Here is a 16,686-nt window from a genome sequence, read left to right as displayed (position 1 = left end):
CCACCAAAACAGACAAATTGACCACTGAAGAAGGACCAGGAGGACCGAAACGTCCGGTCATCGTCACTACTAAAGAGTGATTCTCATTGCTGCCTATATTTAATTATGTAACTGGATCATGAACTTTGTATCAATAAATTACCTATAAGTGCATATGAACAAGTGACGCAATTTCTCTATTGATTGTGACTGTTCAGTCCTTGCTGGTACCAGTAACCATAGTGTGCGGTCCTCCACTGGGATGAAAGGTCATACCCCACTTAACATATTCCTAATAATATCAATAAAAACACTGAAACCAGCTAATTTGATTGGAAAATATTTTTACTAATTAATAATTTAACATTAACAACTCAAATAAAAAATTCTGTTGAACTCAATACACAAGCTCAGCCATAATTAATAATTTAACATTAACAACTCAATTTAAACATTCATTTGAACTCATATACAACAAAACACGAGCTCAGCCATAAGCTCAAGCTCAAAAGTTGCAGCTTATCCAACAACTCATACCCCAGTTTAAAATAAAAATGACAGACTATCGGGAAGGGCGGGCGGGGCAGCGATGCTTCTTCTTTCACCGATGAGGTACGGACCCCAGCTTCACCTGCGCCCACATATCTATCCGCACCAGCTCAAACCGACTAGCCAATCCCAGCCTTGACAGCATAAACAAAGGTAACCATTGGCTAAAATATCAGCCAATAAAATAAAGGATGCCCAAACGGTGGCGACCCAATCAAAACCATGTTGCCATCTCAGTCAATCTGCCTGGACATGGCAACAGTAAAAAAGGCGGGAAAAATGTCCACAAAAACTAATAGCATAAACCACTTAGGGATGACCTTAATCCCATGTGGATCCTTCCCTAATGTCCAGGATTCCTCCATTCCTACATGTCAAAAAGCCACATTAAAGTAAACCTGTCGTCAACTTTAGGCTGACCTCACTGAGGGCAGCATAAAATAGTGACAGAAATGCTGACTTCAGCGGTGTGTCACTCATGGGCTAATAGTAAGTGGTTGCTGAGAACCAGCATCCATAATCATTGCAGCCCAGGCCTTGAAAAGAGTCAAATCTACCTGAGAAGAGTCCTGGTTATTCATAATCTCCTGCACTCTCAGCCACCTGCTGATGGTTGGCAGTTATGTCCTAGAGAGAAAGGGGGAAAACTAGGTAGACACCTGTCAGTCATCAGCAGGAGAGCAGGAATAACCATGACTCTTCTCAGGTGGCCGTGACTCTTTTCCAGGCCCGGTCTGCAAGGTTTGTAATGTTGGTTCTCGGCAACCACTTACTTTTAACTTATAAATGACAGACCGCTGAAATCAACTCACCTGTCACTACTTTATTCTGCTGTTAGTATGGGCAGCATAAAGTTGATGACAGGTTCCCTTTAAGACATGTAATTGAGTAATCTGTAAGTGTCACTATAGGAACTATAGGAAAGAGTCCATGACATATATTACTATATTATATTTATATATATATATTATATATATTACATATATATTTTAAAAAAAATAGATGCAACAAAAACACACCTATAATAATACAATTATTAGCTGTGAATATGACAGTACGCTTAAAAAATGTATGAAAACTCTTTTTATTATTCATTAACATAATTGCTGAAAATAAAACTTTACAAGTAATATTCTGAGTTACATCACATTCTGTAATATGTTGTGATTATAGTAAGTGCCACAAGGGGGCGTGCTGGACTTTTACCATTCCTTTATGTTAATTGGCTGTATTGCAATCTGCATTTATACTGTACTCATATAATTCCATGCGCTTTATAATCTTTTTGCGTACAGTTTGTCTTTGTGATGTTATATCCCTATGTGACCGGCTTTAGGGGCCACACAAGGAGGTAGTAACATCCAAGGACAATGAAACTCAAGTCTGAAATCATGTCTATGCCACACAAGCAGAATGATGACAACATAGCTGAGCTCTACATGTCCTTCGTTCACCTCTGATACTGTACAGGCGTTTAGGCAATCTGATCAGCGTATGCTTTACTACTATGAGCAGCAGTTACCCACGTAGAGCTAGACATGTCCAGGATTCAGGCTGATATACCTACAAATGACACTTGTATAAGACGCAAACAAAGGAAAGCAGCCACTTGGAACATCATATTGTAGAGAGAAGTCTCTGAGATGACTCCAAGATTAAATATTTTACCTGCACTGACACATTGTAACAAACTATCAAGTATGATGTCTGTGCTGCTGATGTATTTTAAGGGGTAGACCAGGTATCGACCATGACTAGCTGATCTGAGGGAGTCCTACATCCTCACCCCGCTGACCAGCTGTTCATATAGCTCTGGCAGCACTATCAACATTGTAATGGAAGATGCTTGTTACTGCAGCACTGCTCCCATTGACTTCCTCCTATACCTGTGATGGCTAACCTCCGGCACACCAGCTGTGGTAAAACTACAACTCCCAAGATGCACACTTGCTTGGCTGTTCTCAAAACTCCATAGAAATGAATGGAGCATGCTGGGAGTAGTAGTTTCACCACAGCTGGAGTGCCGGAGGTTAACCATAACTGTCCTGTACAATGTTGCGGTGACGGAACTACACCGAACAGCAGCTCTGCAGGGATGCGGGTGTCAGACCCCGCCTATCAGCTAGTGAGGACAGGCCATCGCTTACTAAAGGGTGAACCAACCCTTTAAGAGCTCATGCACATGACCGTATGTATTTTGCAGTCCGCAAAAAATACGGATGATATCCGTGTGCATTCCATATTTTGCGGAATGGAACAGCTGGCCCTTCATAGAACAGTACTATCCTTCTACGTAATGCAGACAATAATAGGACATGTTCTTTTTTTTGCGGTACGGAAATACGGACATACGGAAACGGAATGCACATGGAGTAACTTCCTTTTGAAAAGAGTGGTTCAGCATACGGTCCTAAAAAAACGGAACGGACACGGAAAGAAAATACGTTTGTGTGCATGAGTCCCTAACTCACACAGGACTGTCTAAACTTGTAGCAAACTCTCAGCTGTGGGAAGTATTGTGTCTACTGATCTTCCGTTTCTGAATGTAAATCATGAGTGTTGATATTCACTGACAGAATGCTGAGCTCTTGAAAAGAACAAAGAATTAAAAAACAAAGTATATTAAAAAGCTGCAGAACGTTTTGTTATACAGTGACTAGAAACCCCCTTTAACGTCATCTGCATGAAAAAAAAAGGTTATCAGCCATCGTCTGACTTAATATAACATATGGTGCTTAGAATTTGAGAATGAGCATTAATGGGTTAAGATAAACTGCAGTCTGTCAGCAAGATTTAACCATGTAAATTTTGGCAGTATACAAAACACTAAATATATCTAGAGCAGTATGCAGTGCCTTGAAATGTCTGACAAGACGAGGAAAAGGGGGAGGGAGAGACAGAGAGGGAAGGAGAGCGAGAAGGGGGAGAGGAGAACGGATAATGGAGAATGAGAAAGCTTGATTAGGCACAAGAGGCTCTTGCCTATGGGCAGCACTGCTGGACAGGATAGCTTCTCCAAGGGGCAGAGCCATATTGTGGTTCATGCAGTGGTCATTTCTGCTGTAGTCTCTATTCAATAGTTATCTCTAATGGGATAAAGCTAACTTTTACTACACTTTGGTAAATGTCTGTGGAGGCCTGGTTTGGCAACTTCAGGTATTCCAGCTTCATGGAACAACTTTTAGCAACCCCTTCTTCAGGTGTATACTGTACAGTGCCTATACTGGTGCAGACACATGCTGAAAGTGTTCTGTGACAGCATCAATCTGGGTGTTTGAGAAAGGCCCCTGCATGGGTCAAAAAGTTTCATATTTTTTCTTATGCCCATTACTCCGAGCACCAGTGCCTTCTCCAACAGCTGATTGGGGTCCCGGGTGTCAGACCCTAACAATCAGACACTGATGACCTATCCAGAGGAGGCCCATCTGAGGCCAATGAATAGATCTGCCATTGCTAATGAAGGCTATTAATTGCCAGCCCAATCATGGCACTGCGGCTGTCTGCATGCCTACCATCATGTTCCGCACTATATGGGTGCTGCTGCTGCCGCCACCACTTGTACCGCCACTGTGATCACTGCTAATTGCACTACTGCAACTTCCATTACCTCTACTTCCACTACCATTACCCATACACAGCCACCACTAATACTACTCTACTACCTGAACACAGCTTCATACACATCTATTGCCTTGTCTGTTATATTCTGTGCTGCTACTGCTGCCACATTCCACTGTTACCCCTACATACCTTAGACCTTATCCTTTCCACATCCACACTGTACTGTTGCTGCTTCTCCTGAATAAAAGGGAGAATTTGTCAGGCTGGTTCAGAACAAGCCACTGTTTCTTCTGACACACTAACACTTGTTTGTATAAACAGAGTTGGTTCTGGGGTAGCAGTCAGCCTTTAGATATGCTTATCCATGGAATGTGCAAAATGAAAGCATGAATATAAGAAACAAAACCACTGCAGGAGACAAGGTATTTTATTAAACATGGCACTGGTGAGAGCTTAATATGGTCAAACCAGGTGACAGATTCCCTTTAAAGGCCGATTACTAGTATATTCCAATGCTGGCCTGCAGGTGGCAGCGCAGCATTGAAATATACTTAATATTGTCTTCTATAATGCAAGGATCAGCTACCTTCTGCACTCCAGCTGTTGTGAAACTACAATCCCAAAACATGCTTTGTGCATTTCTATGGGAGTTCTGAGAAGAGCAGAGCAATTATGCATGCTGGGAGTTGTAGTCTGACAGCAGCTAGAGTGCCAGAGGATGTCAAACCCTGCTATAATGCATAAATATGCATGACAGAATACAAGATGCAATCTAATGATTTCATGTTATAGTCACCTAGGGTGACAAAAAAAAAAAAAAATCGAAAAATTGAAATCACCACCCTAAAATAAAATATTAAAAATTGAAACATCATGGGCATCACCACGAAAACAGCCGTACTATTAAAGTATAAAAATATGTATCCAATATGGCGAACGGTGTAATGAAAAAAATCTAAATGTCAGATTTGCCATATTTTTTTTGCCACAGATTTGCCATAATAAAATTTAATAAGATGAGATTAAAAGGTCGTACATACTCCAAAATATCAATAGTATCAATAAAAACTACAGATCATCCCGGAAAAAGTCCCCTCCCCTCCCCAACGCCCCTCCTGCACATCTGTTTTCCTTAAAGCATAAAAACCACCCGTGAGACAAAATATTTTGGCATGGGCATTAAAATAGTCGTAAAAATGGCATTTGCAACTATTTTTACGCCTGGCGACCTTAATAAATGACCCCTGATGCCCAAAACTTTAAAATAAGCTGAAGATCTTCATCTTTGTTCCATACAGGACAATATTTCTTACATGATAATAATCCCTCCTAAATCTGTTTCCTTTCATTTTTAGTCTACCCTGTTATTATACAGATGTTGTAGTGTCTTTCTATTTACTTTTTCTTTTGTTTTTTTTTAATCCTCAAATGACCATGGCTAAGGATGATTGGGTTAATCCGAAACGCGTAGGTTAAAATCTGTTTTAACTGGATTAACTACAAGCGGTGGAGCCGACATAACCTATATTTTTTTTCGGAGCAGCACTAATGAAGACCTTCATGGAGCGAGCACGCAAATGGTGAGCTACATATTTTACCCTTTACCTTTTTTTTGCTTTGACACCTCTAGATATACCTATAACAGCCCCCATCCCCATCTAACATTTGCCATTTGCGATATTGGTGTCTTCTTATGTGTCGAGATGCATTTGGACCCCCTTAGGCACCAGGGCACGGGAGCTGTGCTACCTCTGCACCGCCTATAGTTACGCCCTGTCCATAGTAAACAATGTATTATAAATGGTTCAGTGTGCGTCTACATTACTCTACATAGGCAGAGATAAAAAGCAGAAGGAGTAACTGAGAGCGGAGCTTTTATACTGCGCCAGGATTTCGCTATGAGTCATGTATACACATCCTAATCTTTGCACCTGGACGGATTCACTTCCACTGCTCAACATCCAGTCCTGCAGCCAAGAAATATGCTGTAACACAAAGGCGCAGCTGGGAAGGCCACAGGCACTGTAAATAACCTAATCTCCCCAGTACACTTCTGTCTTATGCAGTTTAGTTTGGAGTTTTTGTTATTTTATTTTTTACAAAATGCAAATTATTAAAATACACAAAACCACGAGCACAAGTAATGTGTTGTCTCAACTGGACAGCCCCCCTTCTCAAAAGCAGGTTGTCTGAAGGGGTAGGTATTATTAGGCTTTGTTCACATCTCTGGTAGGGATGAGAGTCGAGTCTAACAAAATGATTTGCCTGATCAGCTACAGTTTTTCACTAGTGTTGAGTGAACAAGGTTCGGGTTCGGGTTATCTAAGAATTCCGTTATGGATTCCGCTACCACCGACCAGAAGTTATGGTCCTTCGTAGTTGAATCCATAACGGAATTCTTAGATAACCCGAACCTTGTACGCTGAACTTAAAAACAGAAGTTCGCTCATGCCTATTCTTCACCTTTGAGCGGCTGTCCCCACAGGTGAAGAAGAGCCCACCTGCCACTTTATTGACAAGATGGACATCTCACCCATCACTGACCATCTGAAGCCTCGAGTAGCGGCGCAAGCGCAGAGGCTCTGCTTTGGGAGTAGCAGCTGTTCATGCACCGATACCAGGAAGTGCGGCAGCACATGTACAGATGCTGCTCCAGTATAGCAGAAGTAGAGTCTCTGCGCTTGTGCAGATACCCGGAGCAGTGGCACAGAGATTGTCAGGGATGGACGAGATGTCCGTCCCTGTCAATAAAGAGGCAGGTGGGTTCTTCTTCACCTGTGGGGACAGCCGCTCATAGGTGAAGAGTTCTTGCTGATCAGACAAATCGATTTGTTAGAATCAATTCATTCATCCCTAGTGTTGGGCATTCAGTTTTTTTGTGAAAATGGATGGCAAGCAGAGATGGCTCTGTCATATGACAGACACCAACGCAGCCTGATGGATTCAGTTAACTATCATGAGGTCTGTCAGTTTCCGTCACGGTATCCATCATTTTACAACACAAAATAAGGTATCATACTGTACTTTTTTTTTTTTTACATTTTGGACAGAATCTGTGATGGAGGCTCCTAACAGAGCTTCTAACACAGACATGAATAAAGCTTTGCACAGAACCTATTTAAAGTATGAGTGAGCGTGTAAAGCATGGTCGTTTCAAGCCTTGTAGAGCTAGAGGCAACAGCAATAAAGATTATATATGATAAGCATGAGAATTAACTATTGTCCAACAACTAACATTTCCCAAAATCTTTTGTTTCCATACTGAATGGAAGATGACTAGTGTTGAGCGCGAATATTCAAATTACGAATATTTATCTCGAATATCGCACTTCAAGAATTCATGAATATTTTGAATATAGTGCTATATATTCGCTATATCGAATATTCGTCATTTTTTAACATCAGAAAACATGATTCCTCCCTGCTTCTTGCTTGTGGGCCAAATTACGAATATTCTAAAAAGCGAGTATATAGCACTATATCGAATATATTAGTTTTTTAGAATATTCGTCTTTTTTTTTTCAATCTGTACAGTTGTTCCACTTCGGCATACTCCTCCCCGACAAGCGTCCCCGTCACCATGGAAACGCCTAGGGGTTAGAATATACCATTGGATCTGGGTTTTCACGATCTCGATTTTCTGTGAAAACTCAGATCTGATGGTATATTCTAACCCCCAGGCATTCCCATGGTGACGGGGACACTTGTCGGGGAGGAGTATGCCGAAGTGGAACAACTGTACAGATTCAAAAAAAAAAAGATGAATATTCTAAAAACAAACATATTTGATATAGTGCTATATATTTGTTTTTTAGAATATTCAGAATTTCTCCCATCTAAAGTCATGATTCCTCCCTTAAGTTGCTTGTGGGCCAAGGTAAATCATTACCTTGCCGATTGTACGAGTAAAAAAAAAATAAGAATGAAATATTCGCGAAATATCTAGATTTTTTTTTTTTTAGCAAGTTACTCATTTTCCTAATAGGCTTTACTAAAGTGTTTGTGTTTGTTTTCAGTCTTAACAATAGTATTTTATACAGTATTATTTTTTAGTCACATTTACTACTGAAAATGTGCATGCTTTGGAGGCATTTGTGCCTCTTTCGCCTATTTTTATTTTTTAGACTAATTCAGAAGTTTTCTAACTTTTGGTAGTTTTTTCCAATCTATTTATGTAGGTGCTCCATTTTTACAAGTGAATTTGTCATAAAAACAGTCTTATTCCTACTCCACTCCAGGGCTGGGGTACTTTTCTTCATATATGTTGAGTAGGAAAGGACATATGTGACTTTTCTATACACAGATATGACTTTTCATGCGCAAACTAATTAGACCAGTCTTAGTGAATATGAACCTAAAAAACAACCACCAGAGGTCAGACTAAGGGCTCATGCACAAGAACATGTGTGGCCCTTATTGAGGCCAACAAACAGCAGGTCCACAATATACGGGCATCGGTTGTGTGCGCTCTGTATAACGGATGTTGACCAATTCAATCGAATGGGTCGGCAATCAGGAGCTGTGCGGAGTGGAAGCCCACTGAAGCATTACAGAGCACTTCAGTGGGATTTCGGTCTGTGCCTCTGCACCGAAAAAAAATAGGACTTTTTTTTACAGTGCAGACCATCTATTGTGGATCGCAGACTGATTCAAGTGAATGGGCGAACTTGATAAATGTGCCTCAATGTGCTTCAGGGAATGAAAGAATGGATTAGGGAATATCACAGCAATCAATGCACTGATAACAATAACAATCTTGGAACATCTTCCTCTGTCATTCCTCCTAGAAAGCTCTGAATAAATTGATAACTAGGCATTATCAGTTGTGTGTAGGTCCCTACACACTCTGGGGCACATTTACTAAGCTTGAGTAAAAAAAATTAAAATAAAACGTGTAAAGGCAAAGTCTTCAATTTGCACCATTCATTATGTCTTAATACATTTGTTTTGTCTTTTTTGGTTTAAGTCTGACATCTAGTGGTCGTTTTCTTGTAAGACAGATTCAAGTTCACTAAACTGGTCTAATTAGTATGCGCATGGAAATGAGGCGCAAGTGAGCTGAATTTTGGCGCACACCTCCATGAAAGAAGTAAAATTGTGGTGAAACTCAACACTCAAAACAGAGACAGAAAAGTATGTCAGCCCTGGGGTGGCGTAGAAATTAGAAAGTTTTTACGACAAAATCTGGTGCAAAATAAGGTGCACCTACATAAATAGGAAAATAGGTGCAAAAGTTAGGATTTGTCTGAAAACTGAAAATAGTCTCAACGGGCGCAAAAGCCTCCAAAACAGGCTAGAAAACAGTTGGTAAATGAGACTTAAAAAATAAGACAGCCCTAAACAGGCTTTTTACTCATGAAAACAGGCGGCGAGACTTTAGTAAATTTGCCCCTCTGATTCTGTCCAGTGTGCAAATTGCAGTCCCCAATGCACAGAACGGCCATCTGCATGAGCCCCTAGAGGACTCTACCATCACTACTATAATTTTTCCACTACCTAAACTCCGACTGATGAGATACTTTGTTCAAGTTTAGGTTTTCATATTTCAGTGCTCTGACGTCTTTTTTTTTATTTTTAGATAATACTTGTATTCTCCAAGAAATAACAGTTCTCAAGCACCTTTGTGTGACTTTCCTCTATTAAACCTCATGTAAATGCATGACTAAACTGACAACTGGGTGTTACCATTTCCCTTGTCCCTACACAGCCCTCTGTCAGCCTATATTGGACAATATGTGACTCCCCATCGATCATTCATACATTTCCAGGAGGTATAACAGAGTAATGACCCAATGCAGCATTTCCAAGACAGCTATTTCACATACATTCAAGTATTTGCCAAAACAAATCTGTCAGGAGTAGACAAGTCTTCATTAAGTCTGCGCACAGAAACAAAGAAGGGGTGGTAGGGAAACACATGAAGCCAACAGGAAACTGTTCTGAAGTGCCGAGGCACGCAGCTTGCCATGGATGTGCCTTCACATCAGCTCTTCACACATTTATATCATCCACAGTTTACTGAAAGGGAAGTGATCTGTAGAAAACGATTCATTTTCAGCAGAGATGTTTAACTAGAAATGGCAAATTATCTGGTTTTCCTTTTGTGATATGGACATGAGTATTTAGGGCCCATTTTCATTATTTTTCCCTCCCCACATTCCAATAGCCATAACTTTTTACATTTTCCATTCATATAGCCATATGAGCACTTCCTTTTTGCGGGATAAGTAGTATTTTTTAATCGCACCATTTAATTTAACATGTCTTGTATCGGAAAAGGGGAAAAAAATATTTGTGGGGTGAAATAAAAAAAAAAAAACACAATTCCAGAAAGTTTTTGGGGTTTCAATATTACGGCGTTCACTGAGCGCTAAAAATGACATTATGTCCTTATTCTGCAGCTCAAAACGATTACAGTAATACCAAATTTGCATATATAGTTTTTTTTACTACTTTAAAAAAATTAAAACCTTTAGCCATAACTTTTTAATATTTCTGTCTACAGAGCTGTATGATAACCGAATTGTAGTTGGTGCCATTTTTGGGGTATGCATGACTATTTTATTTAATTTGGGGGGGGGAAAGGTGACCAAAAAGATGGTGAATCGCGTGTTTTAATTTTTTTTTCCATTACAGCGTTCACCACACAGAAAAATATTTTTTATATTTAGAGAGCTTAAGGAGTCACTGGGGCACATTGTTGGATGAGCAGAGTCATGGAGTCATCTCTTCTATCCCACCCAAATTGCTCTCACAGACCTCCACTTGCTTCCTGGCATCAGCGCCTGGCAGTGTGAAGTCACGAGCAGGCGCAGAAGACCTCGTTCCACTGCCGCTTATGAGATATTTCACATAGAAGGGTGGTTATAGTATAGAATGGCCAGTATAATAATTCATTCCTCTAGGTTTCCAAAGAATAGTTTATGACTGGTCTTACTGGAACCACAGGACGTAACTGTCATGACTCACTGAGTGACTGGTGTCTAGTGTCCATTCTTAGCTGGTCACCTAAGTCTGACCCCAGCTGTCCAGAGGGAAAGCCAAATGTATGAAACTTGGTGGTTTATAAAGGAAGTTGTGTTTTACCCTAGATGTGACCAACATGTTTATTCTTGATGGACTAGTGATAATACCAACGCATTGGTTCAAAGGGAAAGCAAAAACTGATCCCTTGTATTTCAGCAGGAAAAGCAGCAGTATTTTGAGCTGCACTGTGGTGGTATTTGGTTCTGCTGGGGCAGTATTTTGTGTTGCACTATGGTATTTTTGGCGCTGCCTACTTGTGTTGCCCCCAGCCTGTCAATCTGGACCCGGCTATAATATGGGCCACTTTTAGATTTTTTTCCAGGGCCACTTTCAGTTCCCTCAATGCTTAGACTGTTTTATGCTGTGCAATGTCACAAATCGAATACTTCCCAATTCATCTAACGTACATATTAGTGAATCTATTTTCTTTTCTTTGTGTAACATGACCAGGAGAATGAGATGATTTTGAGCTTTATTTTTGAACCACCAAATAGAAACCATCAGAAGGAGACATAAACACACTTGATGAGTGGCTAAAAGCCCAAACTGCCTTGTAGAACATTCTAGAGTCGTCAGGGCTGTTTATGGGTGCTTCATCTTTGCATTGGCACTAAAGTTGAATTTACATGATGTTCATCAAGTTGGCATCAAGTGACATATACCCAAATATACAACCGTACGGCAGCTGCACAGCGCCGGGCCATGTGAAACAACCGGTTTCCTAAATGTCTTAATGCAGCTAACTGAAGACAGGTCCCAATGGTCACACACAGGAAAAGTCACCTCTTTATTTTTAGTAGAGATGTAACTGCCTAAGAAGGAAAAACAACAGTGCACTGCTAAAATTTGTGTCCAATGATGGTTCTAATGAAATCATCTTCATCCATTTTTGGAGATGATTTCCCCAGCGGTCTACCAGTTTTGTTTCATATTTAAAGGGCAAGATTATGTCACTGTGAATGAATTTTTGCCAAAATGAAAAACATCACATTGTTAAGACCAGGTTACACGTTTGTAAGCTCTATGCGATGCAAAACCTTCTATGCATACCATTCATATTGCACGTCCCTGAAAAATATAGGAAAGTACTGTAAGGTCAGGTTCACTAGGCATTTTTTCAATTCTCATACAGTAAGATCATCTTCCTTTGAAAACAAGTTCTAGGCAGGTAAGAGAGACAAACCTTTTGGTTCCTTATTTTTCCTAACAAAAATGAAAACATGAGACCTGTGTAACGCAAAGGGGAACCCTGAACTAATGGTTAAAGGGGTTAATATTTATCACCTACCCACAGGACCACTAATATAGTATGGTAACTTGGAACCAAACCCAAGTTTGGGAATTTATTTTTTACAGTATAAATCAATTTCTGAAGTTATTATGCGAAGACTCGCGAGACTTCGCAAAGTAATAACTTCGGCTCATCGGAGCCAATGCATTCTAATACTGTACATTATGGAAACAAAGTTTTATGCCAATCGACTTCGGATGTTTCATCCGAAGTCGATTCGCTCATCCCTGGAGCAGCACCGTGCATGCAAGTGTACCTAACCTTTCATCAAACTCTATCAGTAGTACAGCATGTGGACATGAGGAATAACATGTAGACATGTTATGAGGTATAAACTAACTAAAGTTGTTCAGTCTCTTTGTTTGTGTGTGTGTTTGTCTCCTCAGCTCCTGCTCACTCTTTCCCCTTCACTCTCCATAGACTTGCATTGACATGTGTAATACGATCCTTCTATGGAGTTGCTCCGTCCTGGATCACATTAAGACATTTTTCTAAGTGAAAATCAATTAGCAAGGAAGGGGTGAGAGATGAACAGCTGATAACATAATAACGAGAGAGTTCTCACTGATAAGACATATTACAAAGTTTCTTGTGGTCGCTTGTATTAGTGATTTATGCAAAGCTGTGTGAAACATTTGTGACCATTTATGTGCCTCCCAATTCCATCTCCTCCTCACTGAGCTCATGCAGCGAATAGGAACGGGGTCCTTAGGGACACATTCTAGTGATAAGTGGGGGACACAGCAATCAGACATTTATCACCTAACCTGTGGGCAGCCCCTTTAATTATTGAACAGTGGGAAATGAATCTGCTCATGGGTCTTCATTCTATCTGTCTATCTACAGGTGAAACTCGAAAAATTTGAATATCATTCAAAACTCCATTTATTTCAGCGATGCAAATTAAAAGGAATTGCATTAATGCAGTTTAAAATTAGCATTTTGTGAAAAGGTTCAATATTCTAGGCTCAAAGTGTCACACTCGTAGTCAGCTAATTAATCCATCCCCCCTGAGTAAAGGGGACCTGAGATTGAGACTTTGGGGTTTCATAAGCTGTAAGCCATAATCATCCAAATATAACAAATAAAGGCTTGAAATATCTCGCTTTGCATGTAATGAGTCTGTCTCATATGTTAGTTTCACCTTTTAAGTTGCATTACTGAAATAAATGAGCTTTGCACGATATTCTAATTTTTCGAGTTTCATCTGTATCTATCTCCTATTCCTATCTATCTACCTATCTATTTAATCTATCTTATATCTATCTAATCTATCTATCTATCTATCTAATCTATCTATCTATCTATCTATCTGTCTATCTCCTATCTATCTATCTATCTGTCTATCTATCTCATATCTATTTAATCTATATTATATCTATCTATCTCATATCTATCTATCTATCTGTCTATCTCCTATCTATCTATTTATCTATCTCATATCTATCTAATCTATCTATCTGCCTATCTATCTTCTATCTATCTATCTATCTATCTATCTATTTAATCTATCTATCTCATATCTATCTCATATCTATCTAATCTATCTATGTATCTATCTAATCTATTATCTATCTATATATCTATCGTCTCATATCTCTATCCCACAAACACACATCCTACACTCTCCCTACCAGAATCCTCATTATACTTCAAAGTACATCTTTCCCTGAAGAATTTGCCGTATTAATCTAACTGCTTCTAAAAATGAAATCTACAAGCTAACACAAAGCTCGGATGGTCTTGGACGGCATTTCAGGAAAGCATAAGCTCTTGCCCAAAAATATTTTCAGGAAATGTTACGTTCCCAAATATACTGAGATTTGCTGAGCATGTGCAGTTTTCTCAGAGTCCTCTCCAATTACCAACAGCCACAGGAAAAAAACCAAAGGAATGAGGTAATGGTACAACATCTCTGGGGAGAAAGGTTACGCTTCATAGTCGACATTATTATTTCAACCAGCAAGTAACAATGGCGTCAAGATACAAATAACATATCTGTATGTATCCCACAATGCAGCGCATAATTTAGCATAGTTTACCCAACTCTTCTCTCTCCTTGGGTGTAAGGACTCCTATTTGATTCAGATTCCTTTCCATGCTTTGAATATTAATGAGCCAGCTAAGCAATGTGCTATTGTTCTGAACTTATTTCGGAGCTTATAAGTCTGACAAACTATTTTCTCATGCTTCAGAATCCCTAACCAAGAGCATAACCAGTATGCCTTCAATATTTGCTTCCAGAATTCCCACCCTAATTGATGTCTGGAGGAAACCCCCCTATTAACACTGTCAGCAAAGGCATTTAAGATAATGGATGAGGAACTTGGAGTTGGCAAAGCATTGAAAGGAGGTCATTATTTACAACGGTAATGGGATGGCGTAAAGGTTAGACGAGCTGGGAACAGGGGACTAATATGGAAGATGATACACAAGTAGAGTATTATTATATGTCGTACGACCGTAGTCCACCGTCCTAATCCAACTAACCAAGGACTGCGGCAATGACACATCGATATCTGTGCTCACCTGCCTTCAAAACATGTACAATCCAATAATATATTAATTATACATAATAACTGCATTAATAACTGGCAGCTGCGACCCAAAGAGCTAACAATCATCTATAAAGCATATATCAGTATTTCTCTCTCTCTATATATATATATATATATATATATATAGAGAGAGAGAGAGAGAGAGAGAGAGAGAGAGAAAGATATCATAAAAATAATAATAGAGCAATGAGCTGTAGCATTCTCTTACCGTGGTTGTGATTGCTGCATGGTTGCTAGTAGCGTTCCTGGTTTTAGTACACGCAACTGATGATAATTGTAAATATACCCTAGTATAGAAATGATAGACGTTAGGGGAAGGGCACAGCAACAGGTTGTGTGTTACTGCAGACACATACTAAGAAGGAAGCACATAGACATTCATAGGTAGCCAGCAGTGCAGGAGACCTTCTGAGTGGTGAAGAAAGAGGTCAGACAGGAACACTTGGAGAACACAGACTGGGGGAGGCACAAAGACTACACCAAAATAATAGTAAGAGACAGTTACTTGTAAATGCAGGGGTCAGGCAGGGGATTTCAAGAGGGAATGAACTCACAGCTGCACAAAATGCAGATTCTAGAGGGATAAGGGTTTCCTCCCTCACTGATGTGGGGCTGCTTCTCTCCTCTTCAATAGTGGGGTACCCCTCTCTTCTGGTATTGTCTTCACTAGCTGAATACAGATGTGCAAAGAGAGGCGGGATCCCTGTTGCAGCTTTCTGCCTGTACTCGCTCCTCCCAGGAACACCATCAGGCTGGAATTAGGAGGTGGGGGGGGGGGGGGGGGGTGAACAGTAGAATCCAGGCATACACAGAGATCCAGCCTCACTCCACATAAGTACTGAGCTTGTTCTCCATATGAATGTCCAGACATCCTGATGTAATCCTCTCTGCATTACATAGTAGCAGCTCTGTGCCACACAGCAACATTGTCTTACCTAATTCTACAGTGAGTGGAGCTGAAAAAAGCTACACGTCCGTCAAATGCAACCAAAGGATGGAAATTGTTCTCAGTACCTTGACTATTTGGGGTGATCAAGGTAATATTTTGCAGTCTAGCTTACCTCCAACATGTCATGGTCATCTGTGAAATGTGTAGCTGAGTCCAAACATCATTTGGAAAAGTATGCTTAATTTGCATTTTGTCTCTTTAGGGAAAGTAGGAATGAAATTCAGAGACGGGAATAGGATGAAGAAATGCAACCCGTTGTGTAGACCACTGTTAGATACAAGAGGCTTAGGTCTACTTGTTTTGTCATTTTTATAAGCAGTGATCCTCATCCAGTTGTGGTCATGTTACAGCACCTGAACCTTCTTCAAGCTTTTTGGAGATTAGAGTAAGGCCTCCTGCACATGAACGTGTGCTGCCCGTTGCCGTATTGCGGACCGCATTTGCAGATCCACAATACACAGACGCTGTTGCGTGGGCATTCCGCATCACGGATTCACTTTAATGGGTCCGCAAATCCGGAGATGCGGAATGTTGCGGAATGGAAGCACGGAACGGAAACCCACGGAAGCACTACGGAGTGCTTCCGTGGGGTTTCGCCCCGTACTTCCGTTCCACAAAAGGATGGAAGATGTCCTATCTTTTTGCGGAACAGGCGGATCGCAAACCAATCAAAGTGAATGGGTCTGCGATCTGCTGCGGCTCCCCCGCGGTCGGTGTTCGTGCATTGCGGGCCGCAGCACGGCCACGGTGCGCACATGAGGACTAACCTGGAA

At 40.4% G+C, this 16,686-nt stretch overlaps 1 protein-coding gene across 2 annotated transcripts in view; it reads right to left on the bottom strand.

The window, feature by feature from the left end:
- Positions 1 to 15,650, bottom strand: part of PALD1 (phosphatase domain containing paladin 1) — a 319,104-nt gene extending 303,454 nt beyond the window's left edge. The window contains exons 1-2 of one of the 2 annotated variants that reach the window (XM_044296577.1): positions 15,519 to 15,650; positions 15,173 to 15,251 (exon numbers count right to left, since the gene is read on the bottom strand). In XM_044296577.1, the coding sequence (XP_044152512.1) occupies positions 15,173 to 15,192 (20 nt within the window). In that variant the 5' untranslated portion in view covers positions 15,193 to 15,251; positions 15,519 to 15,650. Of the gene's footprint in view, positions 1 to 15,172; positions 15,252 to 15,469; positions 15,489 to 15,518 lie in introns of those variants that run through there. The other variant, XM_044296578.1, reaches the window with a different exon arrangement.
- Positions 15,651 to 16,686: the final 1,036 nt, after the last annotated feature.

This window comes from Bufo gargarizans, chromosome 6, assembly GCF_014858855.1.
Source record: "Bufo gargarizans isolate SCDJY-AF-19 chromosome 6, ASM1485885v1, whole genome shotgun sequence".
NCBI lineage: Eukaryota > Metazoa > Chordata > Amphibia > Anura > Bufonidae > Bufo > Bufo gargarizans.
Note: the sequence above shows the minus strand (reverse complement) of the source record. Positions and strands in the feature narration are given on the sequence as shown.